The following is a 20698-nucleotide window of genomic DNA, read 5'->3' on the forward strand; positions in this document are numbered from 1 at the left end:
GAGACCAAACTAGCAGCCCTGCCCATACAAACACACTCTCACCACATGGCAACACTATTGTGGCAGAGGGAGACTCAGTCTGTGTGTATGAGTGTGCTGTCAGTGGGGTGGGGTGGTCAACTGGGTTTCCTCCAGATATTGAAACAAACAGAGTGAGGGAGATTCACTTCCCTGATGGGACAGACAGATAATATTGACACAGTCTGCCACAATAAGAGACAGACTCACCCAACATGTCTAACCCACCAGGGACGATGGGTTTACTGAGAGTCTGTCCAAATAAAAAGCTAATTCTGGACTAATCAAGTCCATGTGACTTTTTACTCATTAGGTGGGTTTTCCCTTTTTAACTTTTCCAGTAAAGTTCTGTGACATGCAAAACAAAATTTTATTTCACTTTTACATTAAAATATTTTTGTCAGATATCAGGTCGCAACAGTTATGGAATGACTGTTTGCGGATGACATCCACCTTAACCTTAAAAACAACCTTGCTATGTTCATGTTAAAACTGACAACACATAACTGTGTGTTTCTGGTCCAAGAAACATTGTATTTTAAATAGATATCTAACCCAGATCTTCTCTGTTCATTTTTTATCTATATGCTTTAACTAGTCATCATTGCTTTTGTCTGTTAACCCAGCTGTTTAAACTACTGTTTAAACCTCAGATAATTATGCTGATTTTACAGGAATGTGTGAGATGTCTGGAAAAAATGCAAATAAAATGAGACACAGAACAGGGTGTGTGTGTGTGTGTGTGTGTGTGTGTGTGTGTGTGTGTGTGTGTGTGTGTGTGTGTGTGTGTGTGTGTGTTTGCGGTATTTGTATTGTACTTTAAATGCACGTTTAGACAGCTAGTCAGCTCTTAGTGAGTCATCCTGAGGAGAATCACATCGCGTCTCCCCTCAGGTGAAAGTGATGACATCTCAAACACATAAACACAAACACACGGTGAGTCAGAAAGGTGTGTCTGTGTGAACGTATTCTGTCTGCATAATTGATGCATGCATATATACATATGTGTGTGTGTTTGTATGCTTAAATGTGCTGTGCTATAACCACTGTGACCTCTCCACTAAGTGTGTGTGTGCGTCTTGTCAGGTGTGCGTTAAATGTAGGCGGGCCGGCTGCACTGTTTGCACACAACGCCATGGTGTGACCTCGGAGGTTGCCGGTGACCGTGATTGGCTGCCAGCTACCAGCTCATTAAGCCGCTTGCATCGATACACCGTGCCAGGAGACACACTCTCCATTTGTTTCACAACACACGGACACAGTAACACAGACCCGTCAGAGGGACACCGCAGGTATGGCAGGCAGCCACCTGCACATAGCCACTCCTGCATGGGCACACACACACATCACAGTTCATCAGGGGCAGAGATTCTGTCCGGCCCCTGTGACCTGTCTGAACTTTGGCTCACCCTCATTGGATCATTTCACCACACAACCTCACACCTAGATGCCCATTGGCTGGAGAACAGGACTGCAGGGTCATGACTTAGAGGAGGAAGAGAAGAGAAGAGAAGAGAAGAGAAGAGAAGAGAAGAGAAGAGAAGAGAAGAGAAGAGAAGAGAAGAGAAGAGAAGAGAAGAGAAGAGAAGAGAAGAGAAGAGAAGAGAAGAGAAGAGAAGAGAAGAGGAACACGGCCATTTCTTGAGGAGTAATGAGAAAAAATATAGAAGAGCAGAGAAGAAGAGAACAAATAAAATACCTACTGTACATCTAGGCATATTAAAGGATAAGTGAGAAGAAAAAATATGCCCTCTGCTTTTTGGTTAAGAGTTAAAAAAGGAAGAAGAAAACAAAAGAACCCAAAAGAACATGACGGGACAGAAAAGCAAGGGAAGCTAATCAAAGACTGTGATCAAGTAAACTGACAAACTTTGACACTGGCGACTTGTTGACCACTTTAAACTGGCCAACAAGCCTTGTTGGCCAGTCTAAAGTGGTATTGTCAGATGTGTTGCCTGTGTAGCATATATTTCATGTTGCAGATGGTGGAGCGTCAAGATAGGTTATAAATCTTCCCTCTGGGATTAGCAGTCTTATATTGATTTAAGATATTATATGACACTTTATTTTTTTTAATTCTGTGATGCAGGAGGACCTCGGAGTATGGCCGCTGCTCCTCTGAATCGAGAGGAGTCAGATGAGGTGATTTTGGCATCTGGTAGCGATGCCCCCTCCAACTGGAAAAAGATACCGGGGCTGACACGCTGGAGAGATTATATCTCTCTGCTGTCCCGGGAACAGCTATAGATCCCTCAGGAGAGGCTGAAGGAAGTAGCTGGGGAAAGGGACATCTGGGCTGCAAAGTAAATTACATTAAATTAAAAAAATGTAGTTAATTACAAAGAGAAATATCTCCATAAAATATGATGTAGCAAAATCAGAGTATCAGGGAATAAACACTCCATTTCACTGTACCCCGGGTTTATGATTTATTATAATTTTCATTGCATTTTTAAACATGTCACCTATGGGTGCATTGTTTCCATCTAATTTTATGTATTCACAACGTGCTTTCTTTAAGTTTATGTTCTGCCCTTTTCTCATCCAAAACCCTCACTGGCTCCTCCTTGTTTCATTTGAGAAACAAACATACAATTGCCTTCTATGTCTTTATTGCTTTAAAATTGGACATAAATCATCTTTGTCTTCATCTTAATTCTTTCTCCTCCATTTTATAATACCTGTAACATTGGAGAGTACAGCTTTTTGTACGTGTCAGATTTCACAATTTAGATCTCTATGGGTGGCATCTATTTCACAGTGACTCATAAATACCCCCTCAGGCATGATTTGTGATACCATAAATAAAATATAAAGGTGTACAGTGGAATTACAGTAACATATCCTTTGACATTTTTCACATCTATTCCTTTAAAATGAAAGACATGAATCTCACCAAAATTCAGTTCTAAGTTTGACTGGTGACTTGGTCCATCATTGTGGCACATTTGCCATATCCCAGCTGAGTTAAAGTGTGAGTGTGTGTCTGAGTGTTTATCTTCTGCGAGGCACAGTAATGTAGTCGCTGAGTCATCATCCTCAAAGAAAAGAATCTGCTGACCGAATTAGCTTTGAAGGGGGAAACCCCGTTACACAACAGAATGACATTTAAACTGCATCTCTTTCTTAAATTATCGTTCTGACATGCCTCTCTCCTGCACTCTCTCTCTCTCTCTATCACTGTGGATTTATTATGGCCTGATTCTTACATTACCCTCATTGAAATGTATTTTTCCTTTATCTCTTTCTGACTTTTCTGTGATGTTTCAGATCACTCCACCCCTGACTAGGCCCTTTTAAACCCTCTTACTCTCTCTCTCTCTCTCTCTCTCTCTCTCTCTCTCTGTCGTTCATCTTCTGTCCATTCCTGGACTGACAACTCGCCCCCTCCTCCTCTTCTCCCTCCCCCTCCCTCGTCTCTCTTTCACCATACGATACTTCTCTGTTGACAGGTCCGTCGGCGAGTTCCTATAGCAACAAGACATTTCTGCTGACCCCTGACTTGCTTTGCGTGACAGAGCTGCACGGCGGGCAAAGATTAGTAGAGGAGTCTACTGTATGAGGACATGTACACAGCTAAACACCCATGCACACACACTTTCTATGCACATGCTCTCATATGCATGCTGCGTTTACATGTCCATTTATCACTTAATCACACTGCTACACACATGCATGCACACTCAAACACACACACAAGAACAGAGCTTTCGTTGAAACGTTTTTTATTTTTTATTAAAAATAACATTCATGACAGTAACAGTTGTACAACCAATAATTATAATCTGAAGCATGTCTGCAACAATAATTACACTTGAGAACTGGAGGACTTCATATCCTCCTTTTTTAAATAAGTTAAGAAATAAAGTTCCCCCCCCCCCCCAGAAATCATTTTCTAAAAGCATTTATACGTACAGTGTTGGCTATAACTGGCTCACAGCGATCACTAGAAGCCAGGTCTTTAAGACTTGCTTTAATTTTGATATTCATAGCATGTTATCTAGGCAGGCATTTGGTTGTCATTCCATTTTGATCTTGCAGTAGTACAAAAATGAGCAGGTTAATCGATATTTTTCCAGTACATTAAGCTACAGTACACGGTAGACCACTTCTCTAGTCGATGTAGTATGATCAGTGTATGGCTACTCCAGTGTTAGTTAAAGTTTTATTCAGACGCCGTAAGATAACAGTAATGTTTGGCATGAAGGCCTGAGCTGCACTCTTCCGTTTCCAGTTATTGTCCCAGTGTAGAAATCCAGTTCTCCACGTATGCAATTTTCATCCTTCAGGCCCAAAATAAACCCCCGATAATGACTCCTTAGTCCAATTCATAGTCAAGATCTCCCTTTGTGGACCAATCAGTAGTCGGGCTGGAAGTCAAAGGTGTTTAAGCAACCAATCAATGGCTGCCAACTGCAAGAAGAGACCACCAGTCTAGCTGCAGGGTGTCGAAAGCTGCCACCGATCCATGTTAATGGGATTTGTGGTTCAAACAAATGAAATCCAGTGTTTAGTGTAACAAATATCCTCCATCCCAAGGAGTTCACAAGATTGCACTTCTGTTACATCCATGAAGCTGGACGCTCTGCGGCAGCTGTGGAGCAGGAAAGATGACTTTCTCCAGGTTGTTACCAGCAGCAGTGTCCCTTCACCTCTGCATCTGTCCATAGAGTCAGTCATCCCACATTCAAGAATCCCATGTTTCTCTTGTCCCTCCATTTCTTCCTTTGGTTCAATGTTTCTGTCCAACAGCTTCTGGTTTGCTTCACCATTTCCTGTCATGGAAAGAAAAAAGCATGAGATAAATATGTTTTTTATTTTATTTTATTTATGTATGATGAATAAATTGATCTTACAACCTTAAGTCTCTTCTAACTTTTACGTACTCTCATTATTTTCTTGATCTTAGTGTTTAACCAGTTATGGTTTATTAAAAAGCACACACTGAATGATTTAACTATAATACTTTACTTTGCTTTTTCATTTGGCATGTACGCTTTTGTACGGACAATAATTTGTCCTAAAAGGAAAGGCCTTACTCTTGTGAAGCAGTGGTTAAGATGTTGATTCACATTCAAATAAACCAAATACATGCTAAGTCATATATTCTTATTCTGGCATCCTTATCCTCACAGAGTTTGACATGGGAAAATTTCAGGTAAAACTAAGTCTCAGTTTTAGTCTCATTGCCAAAATAAATATTGTACACAACAGTATTGTTTTGTATATAGTATTCAGAGTTCTGATTAATAAAAAGAAAATAGAAATTCTAAATCATAAATACTTCTACGACTACCATCCTCAAGTTAAGTGACGTTCTTTCTTCTCTTTCACCATGCTGCTATGCTACATCAGGTTACCCGATCAGGATTATCAGCCCCTTCTCTCCATCCATTACTAGACTTACATGATTATGGCTCTGATGGCGTCTTTGCTCATGCGTTTACGGTGTTTCTTCCTGCGCCGAGGCGATGCTGGTCTAAACGGAGCCTGACGGGCTGCGGGCGAGTTGGTCGCCACAGTGGAGAGGGCTGAAAGACAACAAGAGAAAACACAGAGGACACAGTTACTACAACAGTAAACAACAAACAAGCAACATTAGAAGTTGAGATGTTTTTAAAGAGACTGCCTTGGGGGTCATGTGTTCGAACAGCTAAATAGAGTTTGACACTACCAGGAAAGGTTTTTACAGTGGAGGTCAGCAGGGAGGCACGCGCAAACAAATCATCTGACTTTGACACTGGATGCTGTTGTCCATTGTAAAAAGTCAATATTGTTTTTTTTTATTCGGCTAAAAGGCGAAAACAAGTCATGCTGGTGTGTATTCCAGCTTCGGGACCAAATCGTCAAAATATTATTATTTTTTGTTTTTATTTTGGAATTCATGGAGACAATAAGCACTAAACATGACGGTTAAAAAAAATACCTAATAGAAATACTTAGTGGAGAATAAACACGGGGTGTGTAGCTCGTGTGGTGGCTCTAACTGCACTCTGAAGGGCAGATGATAACCTTGAAGTCTGTGTAACAAAGCCTGTGACTGCCCTGCAGGCTTATTAAGTCAAACACGAAGCGGTGGGGAATCCGGCTCTCTGACTGTAGAGCTCTCTAGAGGTCGAGAAAGAATAGCAGGACACATGTGGCCATGTTGTTTAGTCATACATGTTCAGTGGTACTGCTTCCTTCTGGGGAAACTCTCCCACTGATTTTCAAATATAAAACAAGACATGCTCTAACAGAGTGGCAATATACACATGGCTTATCATATCATGTAATCATAAGATGTGTACTGCTCTGCATCATCATGCATAAAGTGCTGCTATTTTAGTTAAAGGGCTGCTCCACCAATGGTACATACATGTATATACCGTAGATTACTCTCTTTTTCACGATGAGCGCTATTTGACCTGTGAAAACACTAGTTTAATATCTTCCATGGCTCTGTAGGGAGCTCTCTTACGTTGAAGATAATAACCCTGATGATGTCATAGTTATGTCATCGGGGTTATCACAGATTGGGCTGAGATTAACGACACATTCAAAAAAGAAATGCTATCACAAACCTAGGAAGTGGAGTTGAAAAAACACCTTTATATGTCAAGCAAGCTTTGAAAAAAAGACACTATTGAGTTGTATGATAAGAAATGTAAGATCCAGTGTTTTTTGGAGATTGACCTGCATGGACTGAAAGTCAGGATATCAGCCTGTGCGTCTTCAATTTTGACCTGCTAAATGAAGTCTGGGGACAATCATCCTGTGAAGTAATGATTTGACACTTAAACAAACACATGTTCTCAAACAGCTGACAGCAGTACCTGTTTTAAGTGCGGTGGGTTTTGGTCTTTGCTGAGGATGATGCGGATGAAGATGAGTCTCTCGATCCAGTTCCGTCCGTACCGTCTCCGCAATTTTCCGTCCCCTCTCCTCCTCTGTTAACTGACCGTCCCCACTGGTCAGGTTTGAGTCTTTAGGCTTCCCCTGATTGGCCAGCTCTGCCCCGGACGTGACCCCGCTATTTGCCGACCCACTTTCTTCCCCCTCGTTCTTTTCTTTCTGACTGGCTGTTGCAGTCTCAGTCTGTCTGTGACTTGTGGCCTGTGTATATTTTTGGCTGCTCACTGAGTCTTTCTGATTGGTGGTCATGGGAGGGGTGGGGCTTTGATCTAATTGGGGCAGCTGTGTTGGGCTGCCAGGTGGAGAGGCGCTGTCTGATTGGGGAGCGTTGAGTCTATATCGTGTCCTCTGCTCCAGGTCGTCTGCTCCTCCGTGGTTGTACTGCTGTGGGTAATGCGCCTGATGACGATGTTGCTGCTGCTGCTGTCTTTGCTGATGCTCTAACAACTGTTGCTGCCTCTGCATGTGATCTGGATGAAGCCGTTCCCTCCCGGTGCTGGCCGCATGCACGCCGCTTTCCTCCCTGCTCCCGTCGTAGCCGCTCCCGTGCCCGACCTGCGGCGTACTTCCCATGATGCTGTGCTCCGCCCTTGCTTCAGACGGCCAGTGGTGGACCGGACCGAGCCCCCTAGTGACGGGCTGCTGCTGTGCCCCGGGCTGTGTGTGTGCGGGTTGCTGCTGGGGCACTCTGGGTTGTTGCCAGTGGACCAGATGGGTGTAACTGCCCTGCTGCCACTGCCTGGCCACCGGCTCACGCTCCTCGGGCTGGTAGTGCTGCTGCTGGTTGTGCTTGAGGTCGTCGTGGCGATGGAGGTCGGCCTTGGAAGCGTGAGTCTTTGGTGGAGCGGGGTGAACAGGCCGAGGCAGGGGAAGGTGGGAGGATGGGGCAGGAGGGAGGGGGTTGCTCTGAGTAGGGGAGTGAGGGACGGGAACAGAGGAGGAAGAAGACGAGGAAGACGAGGGAGGTTGGCACCGGCAAGTAACGTGGTCTTCCACTGAGATGATGGCTTTGTCGTAGTGGGGCTTCCTGTTTATGTACTGGATCTTTATCACCTGGACAAGAGAGGCAGAAAGAACAAAAACATTAGCATGCACAATCTGACACACCTGAAGTGTAAAATCGTTACTGACGTTCGGTTTGAGGCATGATTGAAAATTGCTGCTTAGGCTACTGAAAGAGAACCCAAGATAATCCCATTGTTTTGTTTCATTTGAACGAACACACTGTAGCGGTGCAAAGCGGCGATAAGTAGCAAAGCGAAGAGAATAATGTGTGTGAACGCTTGTCCTCTAAGCAGCTCTTCCAAATGTTGTCACCTTGGAAATTCTTTGTTTTTTGGTTAAGCAAAATAACTAATTGTAATGGACACATTTCCCCCAGGTATTGTGCCTATAATTTAAAATCATGGAATCAGGTTTTGATGGCAGCTGTGTGCACTGTGTGTACCTGCAGGTATCTGCTGGAGGTGACAGTGGGGACACACTGCAGTAGCCTGGTGTTGCAGCAGCCCGAACAGCGCTGCACCTCCACACAGGGCGGCCATAACATGAAGTTGGCATTGCGACGGTCGACCATGGACCTCGTTACCTCCTGCACTTCTGTTCGAACTTTACACGCCGCCTGCTGGGCTGGCTGCGCATCTGGGGAGGGGAGGAGAGGGAGAAGAGAAGAGAAAGTATGAGGGAAAAGAAGTGTTGAGAGACAGATGGCAGAAACAGACGGATAGAAAGAGACACACAAAATGCCGACAGGAAGGGACACAAATAGATAGCGGAAACCTACCAAGACTTCTAGTGTAGCGTCCATGGGTGCGGTTTGTGAGATTATCATGCTCGTCTTCTTCCTCTTCTACAGAAAAAAAGTGGTGTGAGGATGGGAAGATTGGAAGGGTGAGAGAAAGAGGGAGGGAAAGAGAAAAAAAACACAAAGATTTAATACAATTATTTAATCTTTTCCAACTTTTCATTTGAAAAAAAGGGGCAATGTTGAGCCAGCACTTTTCAGAAGCGATGACAGAAATCCGTAAAGCCGAGAGAGGCTGTTCGAGCAGTTTTTGCAAAGCTCATTGTTCACTGCACAAAGGAAGCCATTTTTTCTCCTCCCACTAAAACAATTAGGCTATTTTCTGCCGCAATTTGTCCCGGCGCTGTCAAGAATACTGTTGAGGAGAGATATGAGTTGTTAAATATAGCTCATGTGTGGATATGCGAGTGTGTGCGTTTGAACCCTCACATATGTCGCCATTTCATACTGTAGCCCCCTAAGTCCTAATTATATCCCTGGTGTAGATTGCTTTTGGTCACTGGGTGCATGTTTGTGTTTGTGTGTGTGTGTGTGTGTGTGTGTGTGTGTGTGTGTGTGTGTGTGTGTGTGTGTGTGCGTGTGTGTGTGTGTCCTAATTAACTGGCCTGGTGCAGAATTTTTTGTTTTTATCATGAAAGCTTCTTTCTAATTTATCTCTGTCTAAATGTTTTGTAAGACCGAAACCTTTATTCCTTTTTCATATATTTACAAGTGACCATTAATTTGTCTTACATGCCAGCCAATAACAATCAGAGTACTGTTTCTGATGATTCTGATGGAACTGCAATTTTAAACATAAACTATTATGGACCAATCAAAATGTTAACCTGATGATGGAACTAAATGGAACAGGAGCCACAAGGTCTGTGTGTGTGTGTGTGTGTGTGTGTGTACCAAATATGGAGGCAACCTATCAAACCACAAATGTCGTCCTTATTGAGGCACTACAGAATAAGTTAGGGGATCCATAAAGTAATTTGGAATTCAACCAGTGAGTATCTGCACCACATTTAATGACAATCTATCTAATAGTTGTTGAGATTGTTCAATCCGAAGAACCAAGGCGATGGATCGATCCGTCGACCAACATTGCATCCGAAGATGAAACCACAAAAATTGAGGACGACATGATGCGATGCTGACAAAAACATCCAATCAAATGAATAATTAATTTACTGTCTCAGCTGCTCAGACAATCAAACTCCAATACTCACAGGCTTTTCTGAAGAAATCAATGTTTTTCCTGACAAAAACATACGCTTTGAGTCACTTCCTCGTGGCCTCTTTCTGAGCATCCTTCCCTACGATGGTTCCTCTCTGTGGTCGCTGTTATGTCACTCTGTTATTTATGCGTTATGGAATCATCAAAGAGCCATCTATTAAAATATGTAAGTGTGACTTGGTTTCTCAGAAGGGTAATATTAATACATTTTTCAAATCACCCAACGAGCCGCGTGTGCATGTATCTTTGTGCACAAGTTTGTTTTGGACTCGCTTGGGAATGTAAGGCGTGGAGGAGGAGGAGGAGGAGGGTGGTCTCTTTTTTTCACACAATCACACACCTCTATATTTCAAAACCTTGACAAGAATCCAGAACAGGGGAACAATGTGGTGACCTTGCACTGGAAGTTTCTCAATCTCTGTCTGAACACAACCCAAGGTCACAGCTATTCTCTCACTCTCTCTCTCTCTCTCTGTCTCTCTCTCCCTCCCTCTATCTTCCTATGTCTGTGCCCCTCTCACTTACTCTCTCTCATCAAGCTGGTTCATCATTCTTGCTGCTGTCTCGGGTAAATATTGCCTTAACATGGTGCTCGGCATGTATGCTGATGCTCTCTCTTACTGCATTCCTATCTCTACAGGCCTCTGAAGACACACCCGCACAGTTACCTCCTCCGCGTCTGTGTTATTAGAGTGTGTATGTGTGTGTGTGTGTGTGTGTGTGTGTGTGTGTGTGTGTGTGTGTGTGTGTGTGTGTGTGTGTGTGTGTGTGGTCATTAGTACCTATTGCGTTGGTCTGTTGCTGCAGCAGCAATTTCAGGTCATCCACAGAGGAGATGGGAGAGTCCCTCACCAGGTCGACCAGCGACGCAGGGAGTGGATCACCCTGTGGAGACAGAAAGACAAACGGTTGTAATGCATTTTTACCTTGCTTTACCTTGGTAACAACTGTTCTTGTGAGGAATGCCAATAAAGCTTAGGGTTTTATCAAAGTGGAACAAATCAGTAGTAGCTCTAAATCAATTTAGGGGTTGACCCCTTTAAATCTTCATCTCTAGAACGAATACTTCATACTTAACCGGTGAGACATATGCCTACAAAATTGTACAAGTGCTTTGTTGTTAATTATTTCGTTACAAAAAAAGGAGGGAAGGATTCATTATGAAATACAACAACAACATTGAAACGTGCAAGTATATCCTTATAAAATCCTTAAAAAACACTAGCAAGACTTTTTCCCCTAAAAGTTTACATAGTTTTCACATGGTGTTTTTAATCCGAAAATCCAAGGATGAATGAATGAGGGATAAAAAAAGGAGATTCGAAAACACAGAGAGAGAGAGAGAAAGAGAAAGAGAGAGAGAGAGAGATAGAGAGAGAGAGAGAGAGAGAGAGAGAGAGAGAGAGAGAGAGAGAGAGAGAGAGAGGGTCTGGTGTTTCATATCTCCTTCCTCCATCTCCAGTCAACACTTGCTCCAGTTTCACTTCCTCCTGCACAGGAAATGATGGTTGTGATTGGTGTTTGTTGCTGCTGTTGTCACTCTCTCCCTGTCTGTTTACCCACAAACACCGCTGTTGCTCCTTGTGTATCACGGGAAATTAGACTCTCTTTCTCTCTCTCTCAATGCAGTTTCAATTCAGTTAAATTTGCGTAAGCACCAGACATCAAGAAAAGGTCAGCATCCTGTTTTAAATCTCAAATTTGGTCCATGGTTGTTTTGGTGAAAGCTGTACGGCACATATTGTGAAATCATTGACGTGTTCAAAGAATACCATTTACTTGACAAAGCTATATGCTTAATGTATTCATAATGGATTCACTGTGGTTGGGTTCTCTAGGGAAATATGTGGTTTCTTTATCAAGATCAAAGGTGGCTTACTAATTTCTCTGTGTCAGGCTTTGTGTTGGTTGGCTGGAAATTGATACTATCTCAGTAGTTGGAAGATCATGCGATCAGTCACATGCCAGAAAGATGCCAAAACAAATTAGAGTGTTAAGAAAGTGAGAAGAAAATATCTTGGATATTCTGTATCTCTAAGATGCCAGGAGAGAAAAGCAAAGGCATCCATCTTCTCACTGCAGTTACCGGTTATCTTGCATGTAAATATCAAACTAATGATGAAGGCAGGGCACACTCCCCAAAAAACAAGTATGAATCTTACAAAAATGGCTGCATTTTGCTTTGCTTAAGCCAACTTATTTTAAAGAAAATCTCTATTGTGAACACAAGCAAAACAGTAAGGCAAACACCTCATTACTTAACATGCTTTCTTCAAACATTCATACCAGGTTTCTCCTCTAGGCCCTCGCTCCTGCTCTGATAAGACAAAGTGTGGTTACTGTTTATACAGAATGGGTTGCACAGCAGGTTAACTTAAAGCTCCCATATTATACACTTTTCGGTTCTATTATACACCATATTATATGGTCCTAGTGGTCCCTAATACGTTTTTCTTCAATTGTTTGCTGAAAAAAAATTTCAGATAATTTATTGTACTATGCTGATGTTCAGCTAATCTCACAATGGCCTATTTTTTTAAAAAGAGCTGCAGCTCCCCTCGTAAATATACAATCTTTGAGCTCCCCCCGCCCCCTGTCCGGAAGCGAAGCCAGATACGCCTCGCCCTCTGTCTGTTTGTAAACAATGATGACGTATAGCCTGTTAGCACAGTTAGGTTTAGCCTACCCATGAGAAGAACCAAGTCTAGTGCTAGTAACGCACTTTGAACAGTTTGACATGACCTATCCTTGTCTACATGAAAGACTATGTTCATACAGATGCACTGACAGCCACACGCTAATGGAAACGGCATGTTCACAATAAAAATGCTGCAAAAGATGGTGGCTACTGCGAAGCTAGCTCGGGAGCTAGCTGCTAACAATACCACTAAAATCAGTGAAAAAATTATCTTCGAAGTCAGACTTCTTCAGTATACCTTCCAATCCTTTGTCCTGTTAAAAATGAGGCATTTCCAGACTGGTGTGGGGAATAGAAATATGTTTTTATGAGCAAAAGCTGAATGCTTGTCCTAAAGCTAATAGCTATACACCAGTCAGGCAAAAATACCAATAAAAACATTCATCATGTTTTGCCGTACTACAGGCATCTTGTCGCTTAGCCACAAGCAAACAACATGGGGGTGAAGGAATATTTTTCGAGAGGATCTCGGGGCCGTGGACCAATAAGAAATAGGGGGGTGGACTGGACAGTGGAAGCTTCTGGTTTTCCAGTTTTTGACGTCAGAAACGGGGAGAATTCTGACTGGAGTATATTGGGTGGAGAGGTGAAGGGTTTCAGAAAAGGGGAGAGTGAGAAAAGGAGAGAGCTTTCTTTTTTTTGATACTTTGTCAGTCTGTAGGCACACCGTAGACCCATAATTATGTTCAAAAACATCGGAAAAGTGCATTTGCACAATATGGGAGCTTTAAAGCTGGGGTGGAGGATTTGGGGAGAAAATGGCAGTTGGGATAGAGATTCGAATCCAAATACCTCAACCGCTCCACTTGTTCTCTTTGGTCCCTCCCCCATGGTCCCTCCCTGACACGCTCTACACCAACAAAGTTGTGCCAAAGTGAATAGACAGTCCCAACAGCCAATAAGAACAGAGAATCGGAGCCTCGCTCTGAATGGTCAAAGTGTACGGCTCATGTTAACTTTGACCAATCAGAAATCACATACCACAGCTTTAACCTATACTCTTTGTAGCCACCTGCTTATGTTATCATTGTAGATAGACGAGTTACATGCTTCCTGATTAATTTCCATATCTCTTTGTCACATTTCGTTTTTATTGATACACCAACTTTTTACCTAAATTAAGCATAAATACTAATTTGTAATATTTTAACTTTTTTATGTATTTATCTGCGGTGTTTCCTCATTTATATATTTTGCAAACTTTCATATTCTTCTCAATTTCCTAAAAAGTTTCATCCAGTTTTCTGCCTCTCTCACTCTTGTTCCCTCTCTGTCTGTCTGCTTTGTGGGCGGCGGTGGCTCAGGACACCTGGATGACTTTCACGAGCCTTTGGCTGACCTAGTTGAGCAAACACACATACACACACACACACACTCACCCCCTCTTTTCCAGATCACATACAGATGCTTAACCGCTTAACTGTCCGTCCAATTTGTATAGAGAGCTATACACACACACACACACACACACACACACACACACCTACACATACACATACACATACACATACACACACACACACACACACACACACACACACACACACACACACACACACACACACACACACACACACACACACACACACACTTTTTACTTGGTAACAATCTATCAGTAATCCCAGAAACACATATGCACGCATACATGCAAAAACACACACATATAAGTTAGAAAGTGGAATATACACAAGAAAATAGTTTCTGACCACTGCTTAAAAAAGTGGATATTAATACTGGTTTGGGCAGAATATAGAAACTACCTAGAATGGATGGGACACTCAAACAGACACTTGCATACACAAAATTAATAGAAATATAAAAATATACGTATGGTCCTCTCTCCGTTTAGTCATCGGGAAGCCCATGAGGGCCTTATTTCTGCTCAACATTGTCATGGAAACCTTGGTATTTTTCATATTGTGCACTGCGTGAGAGCATGAAGTTGAGCCCTTGGGTTGGGAAACATTGTCTTGTAACTGGTAAGATGTCATGATCTACAAGCAGGTCACACACACACACACACACACACACACACACACACACACACACACACACACACACACACACACACACTGCATGAGGCCTTGAAGCAAGCCTGGGAGGCAAAGAGATTGGATGGAATGTTTGAGGAGAAAGGTGAAGTGTAATGGAATGTAATTATGGGGCCAGCTGACTGCTAACACACATACAAACACACTAACATGCACACACACACACACACACACATACACACACACACACACACACACACACACACATACACACGCGCTGTCATACGTATACGAACATGCAAACGGTACGAGAAAGAGTAGAAAAAAGTAAACACAAAAACAAGTGCATGACGAGTGACTCACAATCACACCGCATCAAAACACATGCCTTCTTTTATCTGATATGGCAAATGGCCAACACACTGGCACATAAACTTGACAGACTTTCAAAGCTCCGCGGGTACTCCCTCTCTCTCTCTCTCTCTCTCTCTTTCTCTCTCTCTCTCTCTCTCTTTCTCTCTCTCTCTCTCTCTCTCTCTCTCAGATAGAGTCTCCCCCGGCTTCAGACATAGAGGTGCAGATGATAGATGGAAAGACGACAGAGGAAAGGTGCAGAAAGGAAGAGGAGAAAGGAAGAGGAGACAGGATGAAGGTAATGACGGAGCAGCAGTCTGAGGGCTGAGGAGGGTCTTTTGACAAGGCAGTAAACCCCTCTGCCTGCACAGCATTCCATAGGACCACCATAAAGCTCTATACACCTCAGGGAGTTCTTCTGCAGGTGTACAGAAATACAAGGCAATCTCTAACAATTTCCCACAGTTTCCATAACACCACAGCTGAACATATGTGTCCGTTGGCTTACTTTCATAGGAGAAAAACACTTTAAAATACTTTTCAATCAAACTTTGCTCAAATCCATCTTGTGAATTATTCCTGATATCGTAGTTAAAAAGCTAAATTAACACCAGCCGTTTCAGCTAATTGTAAGCATTCCTTCACCTACTTCAAATTAAAATCCTTTGCGCTGCAGGGAGTCTGATGGAAAGCAATTAGGCATCACTGGAGGGCTTTTATTGTGAAGCAGCCACAGGCACACACACAGCGATGTTTGAGTTGGACTGGAATGTTGCCTCACTGCTTGATTAAAGTTGTTCTGAATTAATTGGTTGTTTTAATTTTTTGTGCATTCTTCCGTCTTATTTTCCTTTTATCATTCACTATTATTATTCATATTTCAAACTGTCCACTGGACTCTCTGACTCGATTTTTCCTCTAATACTGAACCATACGGGGCTTACAAATAAATACTCTTATGTGCCATTGCGCTTTTCTATCTGACACACATGCACGCACAGAGGCTCAACCCCCAGCTGTACACACAACAAAAACACATGCACATATGTCCACGAACACATTCACAACTACACCAGCACACGCATCCAGATGTGTGCACGCACACAGATACACACACCACAACACAGCACACAGTGTCCATGAAATCCCTGGCAGCTTAGTTGTTGTTCTTATGTAAAATGGATCAAACCGGGCAGCAGCAAATCAACCGAGCTCGCCCGCAGAGACAATTGTCAGTCAGCAACCTGTTCAAAAGCTTGTGTGTGTGTGTGTGTGTGTGTGTGTGTGTGTGTGTGTGTGTGTGTGTGTGTGTGTGTGTGTGTGTGTGTGTGTGTGTGTGTGTGTGTGTGTGTGTGTGTGTGTGTGTGTGTGTGTGCGTGTGTGTGTGTGTGTTATTATGAATGTGTGTTTATGTAGCAGTTGAACAGCAGGTGATGAAACAATCGAGGTCTGACCTGATGTGTGAGTGCTTTTCTTTGTATCTGACTCCAGTTCTGTTTAAATGGATTTAGTAATGAGCTGTAATAACTCTCAGTTCTCAGCATGTTCATTCATGTTTGTATTTTCTGTGTGCGTGTGTGTGTGTGTGTGTGTGTGTGTGTGTGTGTGTGTGTGTGTGTGTGTATGTGTGTGTGTGTGTGTGTGTGTGTGTGTGTGTGTGTGTGTGTATGTGTGTGTGTGTGTGTGTGTGTGTGTGTGTGTGTGTGTGTGTGTGTGTGTGTGTGTGTATGTGTGTGTGTGTGTGTGTGTGTGTGCAAACACAGGTTTGATTGGATTGCTCATTGACACAACAGCTGCAAAGCACGTAGAGAATGATCTTTCATTCGTTATTTATGAATGATAATGTTTTCTGGATGAACTACGTTGACCTTAGTGAATGTGCAATGACTGCTGAATTCTGAGTGTGTGTGTGTGTGTGTGTGTGTGTGTGTGTGTGTGTGTGTGTGTGTGTGTGTGTGTGTGTGTGTGTGTGTGTATGTGTGTGTGCGTGTGTCTGTGTGACTGTGTGACTGTGCAAACTGAAGTCTCTTCCACAGACAGATGTGGGAGAGCTAAGACGTCAATGAAGTCTCCATTTTTTTCATCACTTGACTAAACAAAAAAGAGGAGGATTAGACGGTCACAGAGTCGCTGTTGGACTCACGCCCATTTGAGTCTCAGGTCACATGAAAGGTCGGTGTTCCTTTAAATATAAAAATATGTCAGATGCTACCATGAGTTGCAGTTTTACTCATCATGCACATGAGGTCAAGCACGCTAACAGTTTCCGTGAATATTCTGCAAACTCCTTGATCATAGGTTTAACTCCAACATCAGCCAGTTTCCACCCAATGACCAAAGTGCTCTAAAGCAAGGCACTGAACTCCCTCTTGCTGGAGCTGAACAGGCATGACATGGTGTTTCTAAAAATCTTATCAAAAGATACTGAGAGATTCTAACACAAGTGGTAAGAAAATATACGACAAAACTAAATGTTGAGCCGACAACACCTGTCCAGAAAATCAAAGCAATATTCTACCTCTCCAGTTGGTTTCACCTCCAATGCACCAAATAAAGATGTACGCTGTTAAACAGTTGCTGTAGGAAAGGACTGAACCCACTATAAAACAGTGGACGGTTGGGTTTACAAAGTAAGAGGAGAGAGGGGCCGACCAGTAACCATGAGGACACTGGTTCAGTCCCTGGCACCGGACAGGAGGGTGTTACTTGTCAAACCAGTGATGGCTGGTCTTACATCTACGGTGCCATCATCTTATGTCCTAGAGCAACACACTTAACCCCAAACTGCTTATTTTAATGTAGCTATTGACCAATAAAGGAACTTAACTTAACTTAACAACTTAACTGAGCTTAAAACTGTATGTAACATGGATGGACTATGCATGTCCAGTTGGGGTTCTTAAGTGGATAAGAACCTTTGGCCCGTAATAAAACCAAAGTAAATGGACAACCACTCATACAAATAAAATTGTTGTTGGTTACTGTATGTTGACCAATTTTAGCCATGAAAGATGCTAAGATCAAGTTGTGTGCGTACTTTCTACCTTAATGTTTATTTGGTCACCTTAAAATGTCTTGGTTGCTGGCGAAATAATCTGGTGGAAAACACTTGGCTGAATAAAGTAACAGTACAAACCACACTGAAGCAACACATCCAAGAGAAAAATGATTTTCAGTGGCGAAGGGACAACAGGACCTCAGTGTGGTCTGTGAACAGCAGCGGAGTTATGGATGGATTTCTTTTGGCCCCAGCATTTACATTTTAGGTGCTGCTGCCCTGCCTCGCCATCTCTCTTCCCCTTTTGACTGTGTAACTCTTCCTTGTAACACTTCAGGAGAATCAATGTCATGACACAGGAAAAGGCACCGCAGAGACAAACAGATCCCTCACACAGAACAAGCTGCAGGGGCACAGATGGGAGAACTAGCAAAGCTGGTGCGCAGGCTGTCACACACACGAACAATATTGCATTGTTTCTTTTTTTTTCTTCCTGCAGTTAAACTGTCACACATAACATACACCCCACCCTTTGTAGAATCACCTCAGGGGATGATTTATTCCAAATGCTGTGTATGAGTGAAGAACATTCTCACCAGACGAGATATGATGTCACTGTCAGAACGTAAACTTATAGATATTTTTACTTGACTGTTAATAAATCAGAATCCAGGCAAACAAGTAGGAATCAACGACTTTTTGTGTGGCAATGAATATATAGCAATGAATATATTTTCTAAATGTCTTTCTCAGTAGCCTATGTCCCACGCTCACTTAAATCTTCCTTTAACTCTCAATCTGCTAGAGAGTTGACAGGGCAAAGTGTTTGAGGCTGCAAATCAAAATTGACAAAATGTACCTTCACATAGGTGGTTCATAAGAGAGGTTAAAGAGAACAAGTAATTCATGATACTGAAATAATTACTGGTTGCTGGTTGGTTATAATGATAACCAAATGTGTTTCAACCACTACATCATTCATGCTTTTATCCCAAAAATCAATATTGTATAGACTTTCATTCAGAACAACTATGCATGTTTAATTCATGTATTTTAGTATCCCCTGGCCTACTATACTAGAGGTCATATGTTTACCAGCACATCCCCAGCTCTTACCTCAGCGCTGCTTAGCCGCAGACGGGCCGCTGAGAGCGCAGCCAGCAGCAGCAGCAGGACCCAAGACCTCATGTTGCCGCCCAGCCTGAGGAGCCGCAAGCGACCGGCTGGGCATTTAGCACCTGGGCGTCCAATCCCCCGGTCGCACCGGGCCTCTTCCCGGTGTCGTGTGCTGGCCGCTTGCGCGTACAGCACGCACTGTTTGATATCTCCAAATGTGTCACTGATTATAAGCGCAGCGTGTCCAAGTGTTTGCTCACGGTGACTCACACGCAGGCTAGACGTCTGACTCTTTCCAAAGCGCTGTTTTGAAAACTCACGTCAAGGGTACTGTGGGACAGGTGCGTAATGCAGGGTGTTGTGATACACGAAGGCTGCGGACACACAATTCCTATTATATCAGACTATATCATTAGTCTGCAGTTGGAGAGAGTCCCCGTAAGCCTCCGCTGAGATTACAACAATGTCTCCCAAATGTGTGATTGTTTAAAGATAATTTGTCAACATGTGCTATAGTGCTCGATGCGTCCACTTCGAGATCAAAACTCCAGTCAAAAATGATCAGATTAGTTCTCGTTCCCGTCAGAGTAACAGAAATGCAGCATTCTCCTCATAAGTGAAACACTGCATCTCCAAAGGTCCGTGCGTAAAAGTTGGTTCACCTTGGAATGGGACGTTCGTGCGTAATTCTCTGGACTCGCCGCAGCAAATGTCAAATTATTGTCATCCCAGTGCGATTCCCTTCACTGCAAATAGCCAATCTGTTTTATCTAAGCGCGTTTCTTATCGTAGGCTCCTCCTTGTATAGCTCAGTCTGTAGTGTCTATGCTCCTTCGGCTCAGCTGGATCAGGTTGTTCTCGCCCACCGCGCTTCTCCGCACTGGTTGCCTCTTGAGCGGTGAGCAGCTTTTCCACACAGAAACCGGGCCTCCCTCCTGAAGTTTTAAGCATCAAGTCAGACAGACAAGAGCCGAATTACCGGAAACTTGGTGATTCAGCTTTCAAAATAAGAGAACACAATCGAACTGTGCATGTAACTGGGTTGTGTCAATAGCAAACGAATTTAAAATGTATGAAAAATTAAGACTATTGTGGATGAGAGAAACAGGCATTGTAATTACCCTGAATTTTAAACTATTTAAGGTGTTTATAGAACTGAAAAAAGGACTGTCAATGCAAAACATGTATGCTGAATTATAGCAAATGGGATCACAAAGAAAATGTAAATTTGCCGTTTTGCATCTCTTGTGTTTGTTTAAAAAATATTTAATAGATGATATTAATAATATGGAATGTGAATAATTCAACATTTTACTTTGAAAGTTCATTACTGGAAATCTAGATTGTGACATGTTTGACTTGACTCTGGTCCTCTTATGTTGTGCCAGTGCCCCCATTCCTCTCCTCTGGAAGGCAGGATTTACCACCTCCTTATTAGGAGCAAGGAGACCTGAGCGCCCATGGGTGCTTTCAAAGGGAAAGTTTGTAGCCATGACACACATTGTTCATTACAATAGCCTAAAATGTCATATTCAATCTTTTAAAAATGTGTTTTATCTCTCTTTTTTCCAAGGTAAATGGGTGTTATTTCGTCAATGATAAT

The 20698-nt window shown here is 42.8% G+C and overlaps 1 protein-coding gene across 1 annotated transcript; it reads right to left on the reverse strand.

The window, feature by feature from the left end:
* Positions 1 to 3901: 3901 nt before the first annotated feature.
* On the reverse strand, positions 3902 to 19959 carry pdgfba (platelet-derived growth factor beta polypeptide a). Its single transcript, XM_080029988.1, has 7 exons — positions 19096 to 19959; positions 10721 to 10823; positions 8696 to 8761; positions 8360 to 8553; positions 6834 to 7965; positions 5426 to 5549; positions 3902 to 4793 (listed from the first exon to the last, which is right to left on the reverse strand). Exons 1-7 carry the CDS (start codon positions 19165 to 19167, stop codon positions 4784 to 4786), a joined length of 1701 nt encoding a protein of 566 aa, XP_079886114.1. The 5' UTR covers positions 19168 to 19959; the 3' UTR covers positions 3902 to 4783.
* Positions 19960 to 20698: the final 739 nt, after the last annotated feature.

This window comes from Ammodytes marinus, assembly GCF_949987685.1.
Source record: "Ammodytes marinus genome assembly, chromosome: 6".
In the NCBI taxonomy this organism is placed as follows: Eukaryota; Metazoa; Chordata; class Actinopteri; order Uranoscopiformes; family Ammodytidae; genus Ammodytes; species Ammodytes marinus.

What these genes read in the sequence shown, in the direction of transcription:
- pdgfba (XM_080029988.1), bottom strand. Translation starts at nt 19,167, where the DNA reads ATGAGGTCTTGGGTCCTGCTGCTGCTGCTGGCTGCGCTCTCAGCGGCC. An exon ending in TGCGGCTAAGCAGCGCTGAG is followed by an intron (nt 10,824 to 19,095) that starts GTAAGAGCTGGG and finishes CTGTCTCCACAG; the next exon opens with GGTGATCCACTCCCTGCGTC. An exon ending in ACGCTACACTAGAAGTCTTG is followed by an intron (nt 8,554 to 8,695) that starts GTAGGTTTCCGC and finishes TCCCCTCCCCAG; the next exon opens with ATGCGCAGCCAGCCCAGCAG.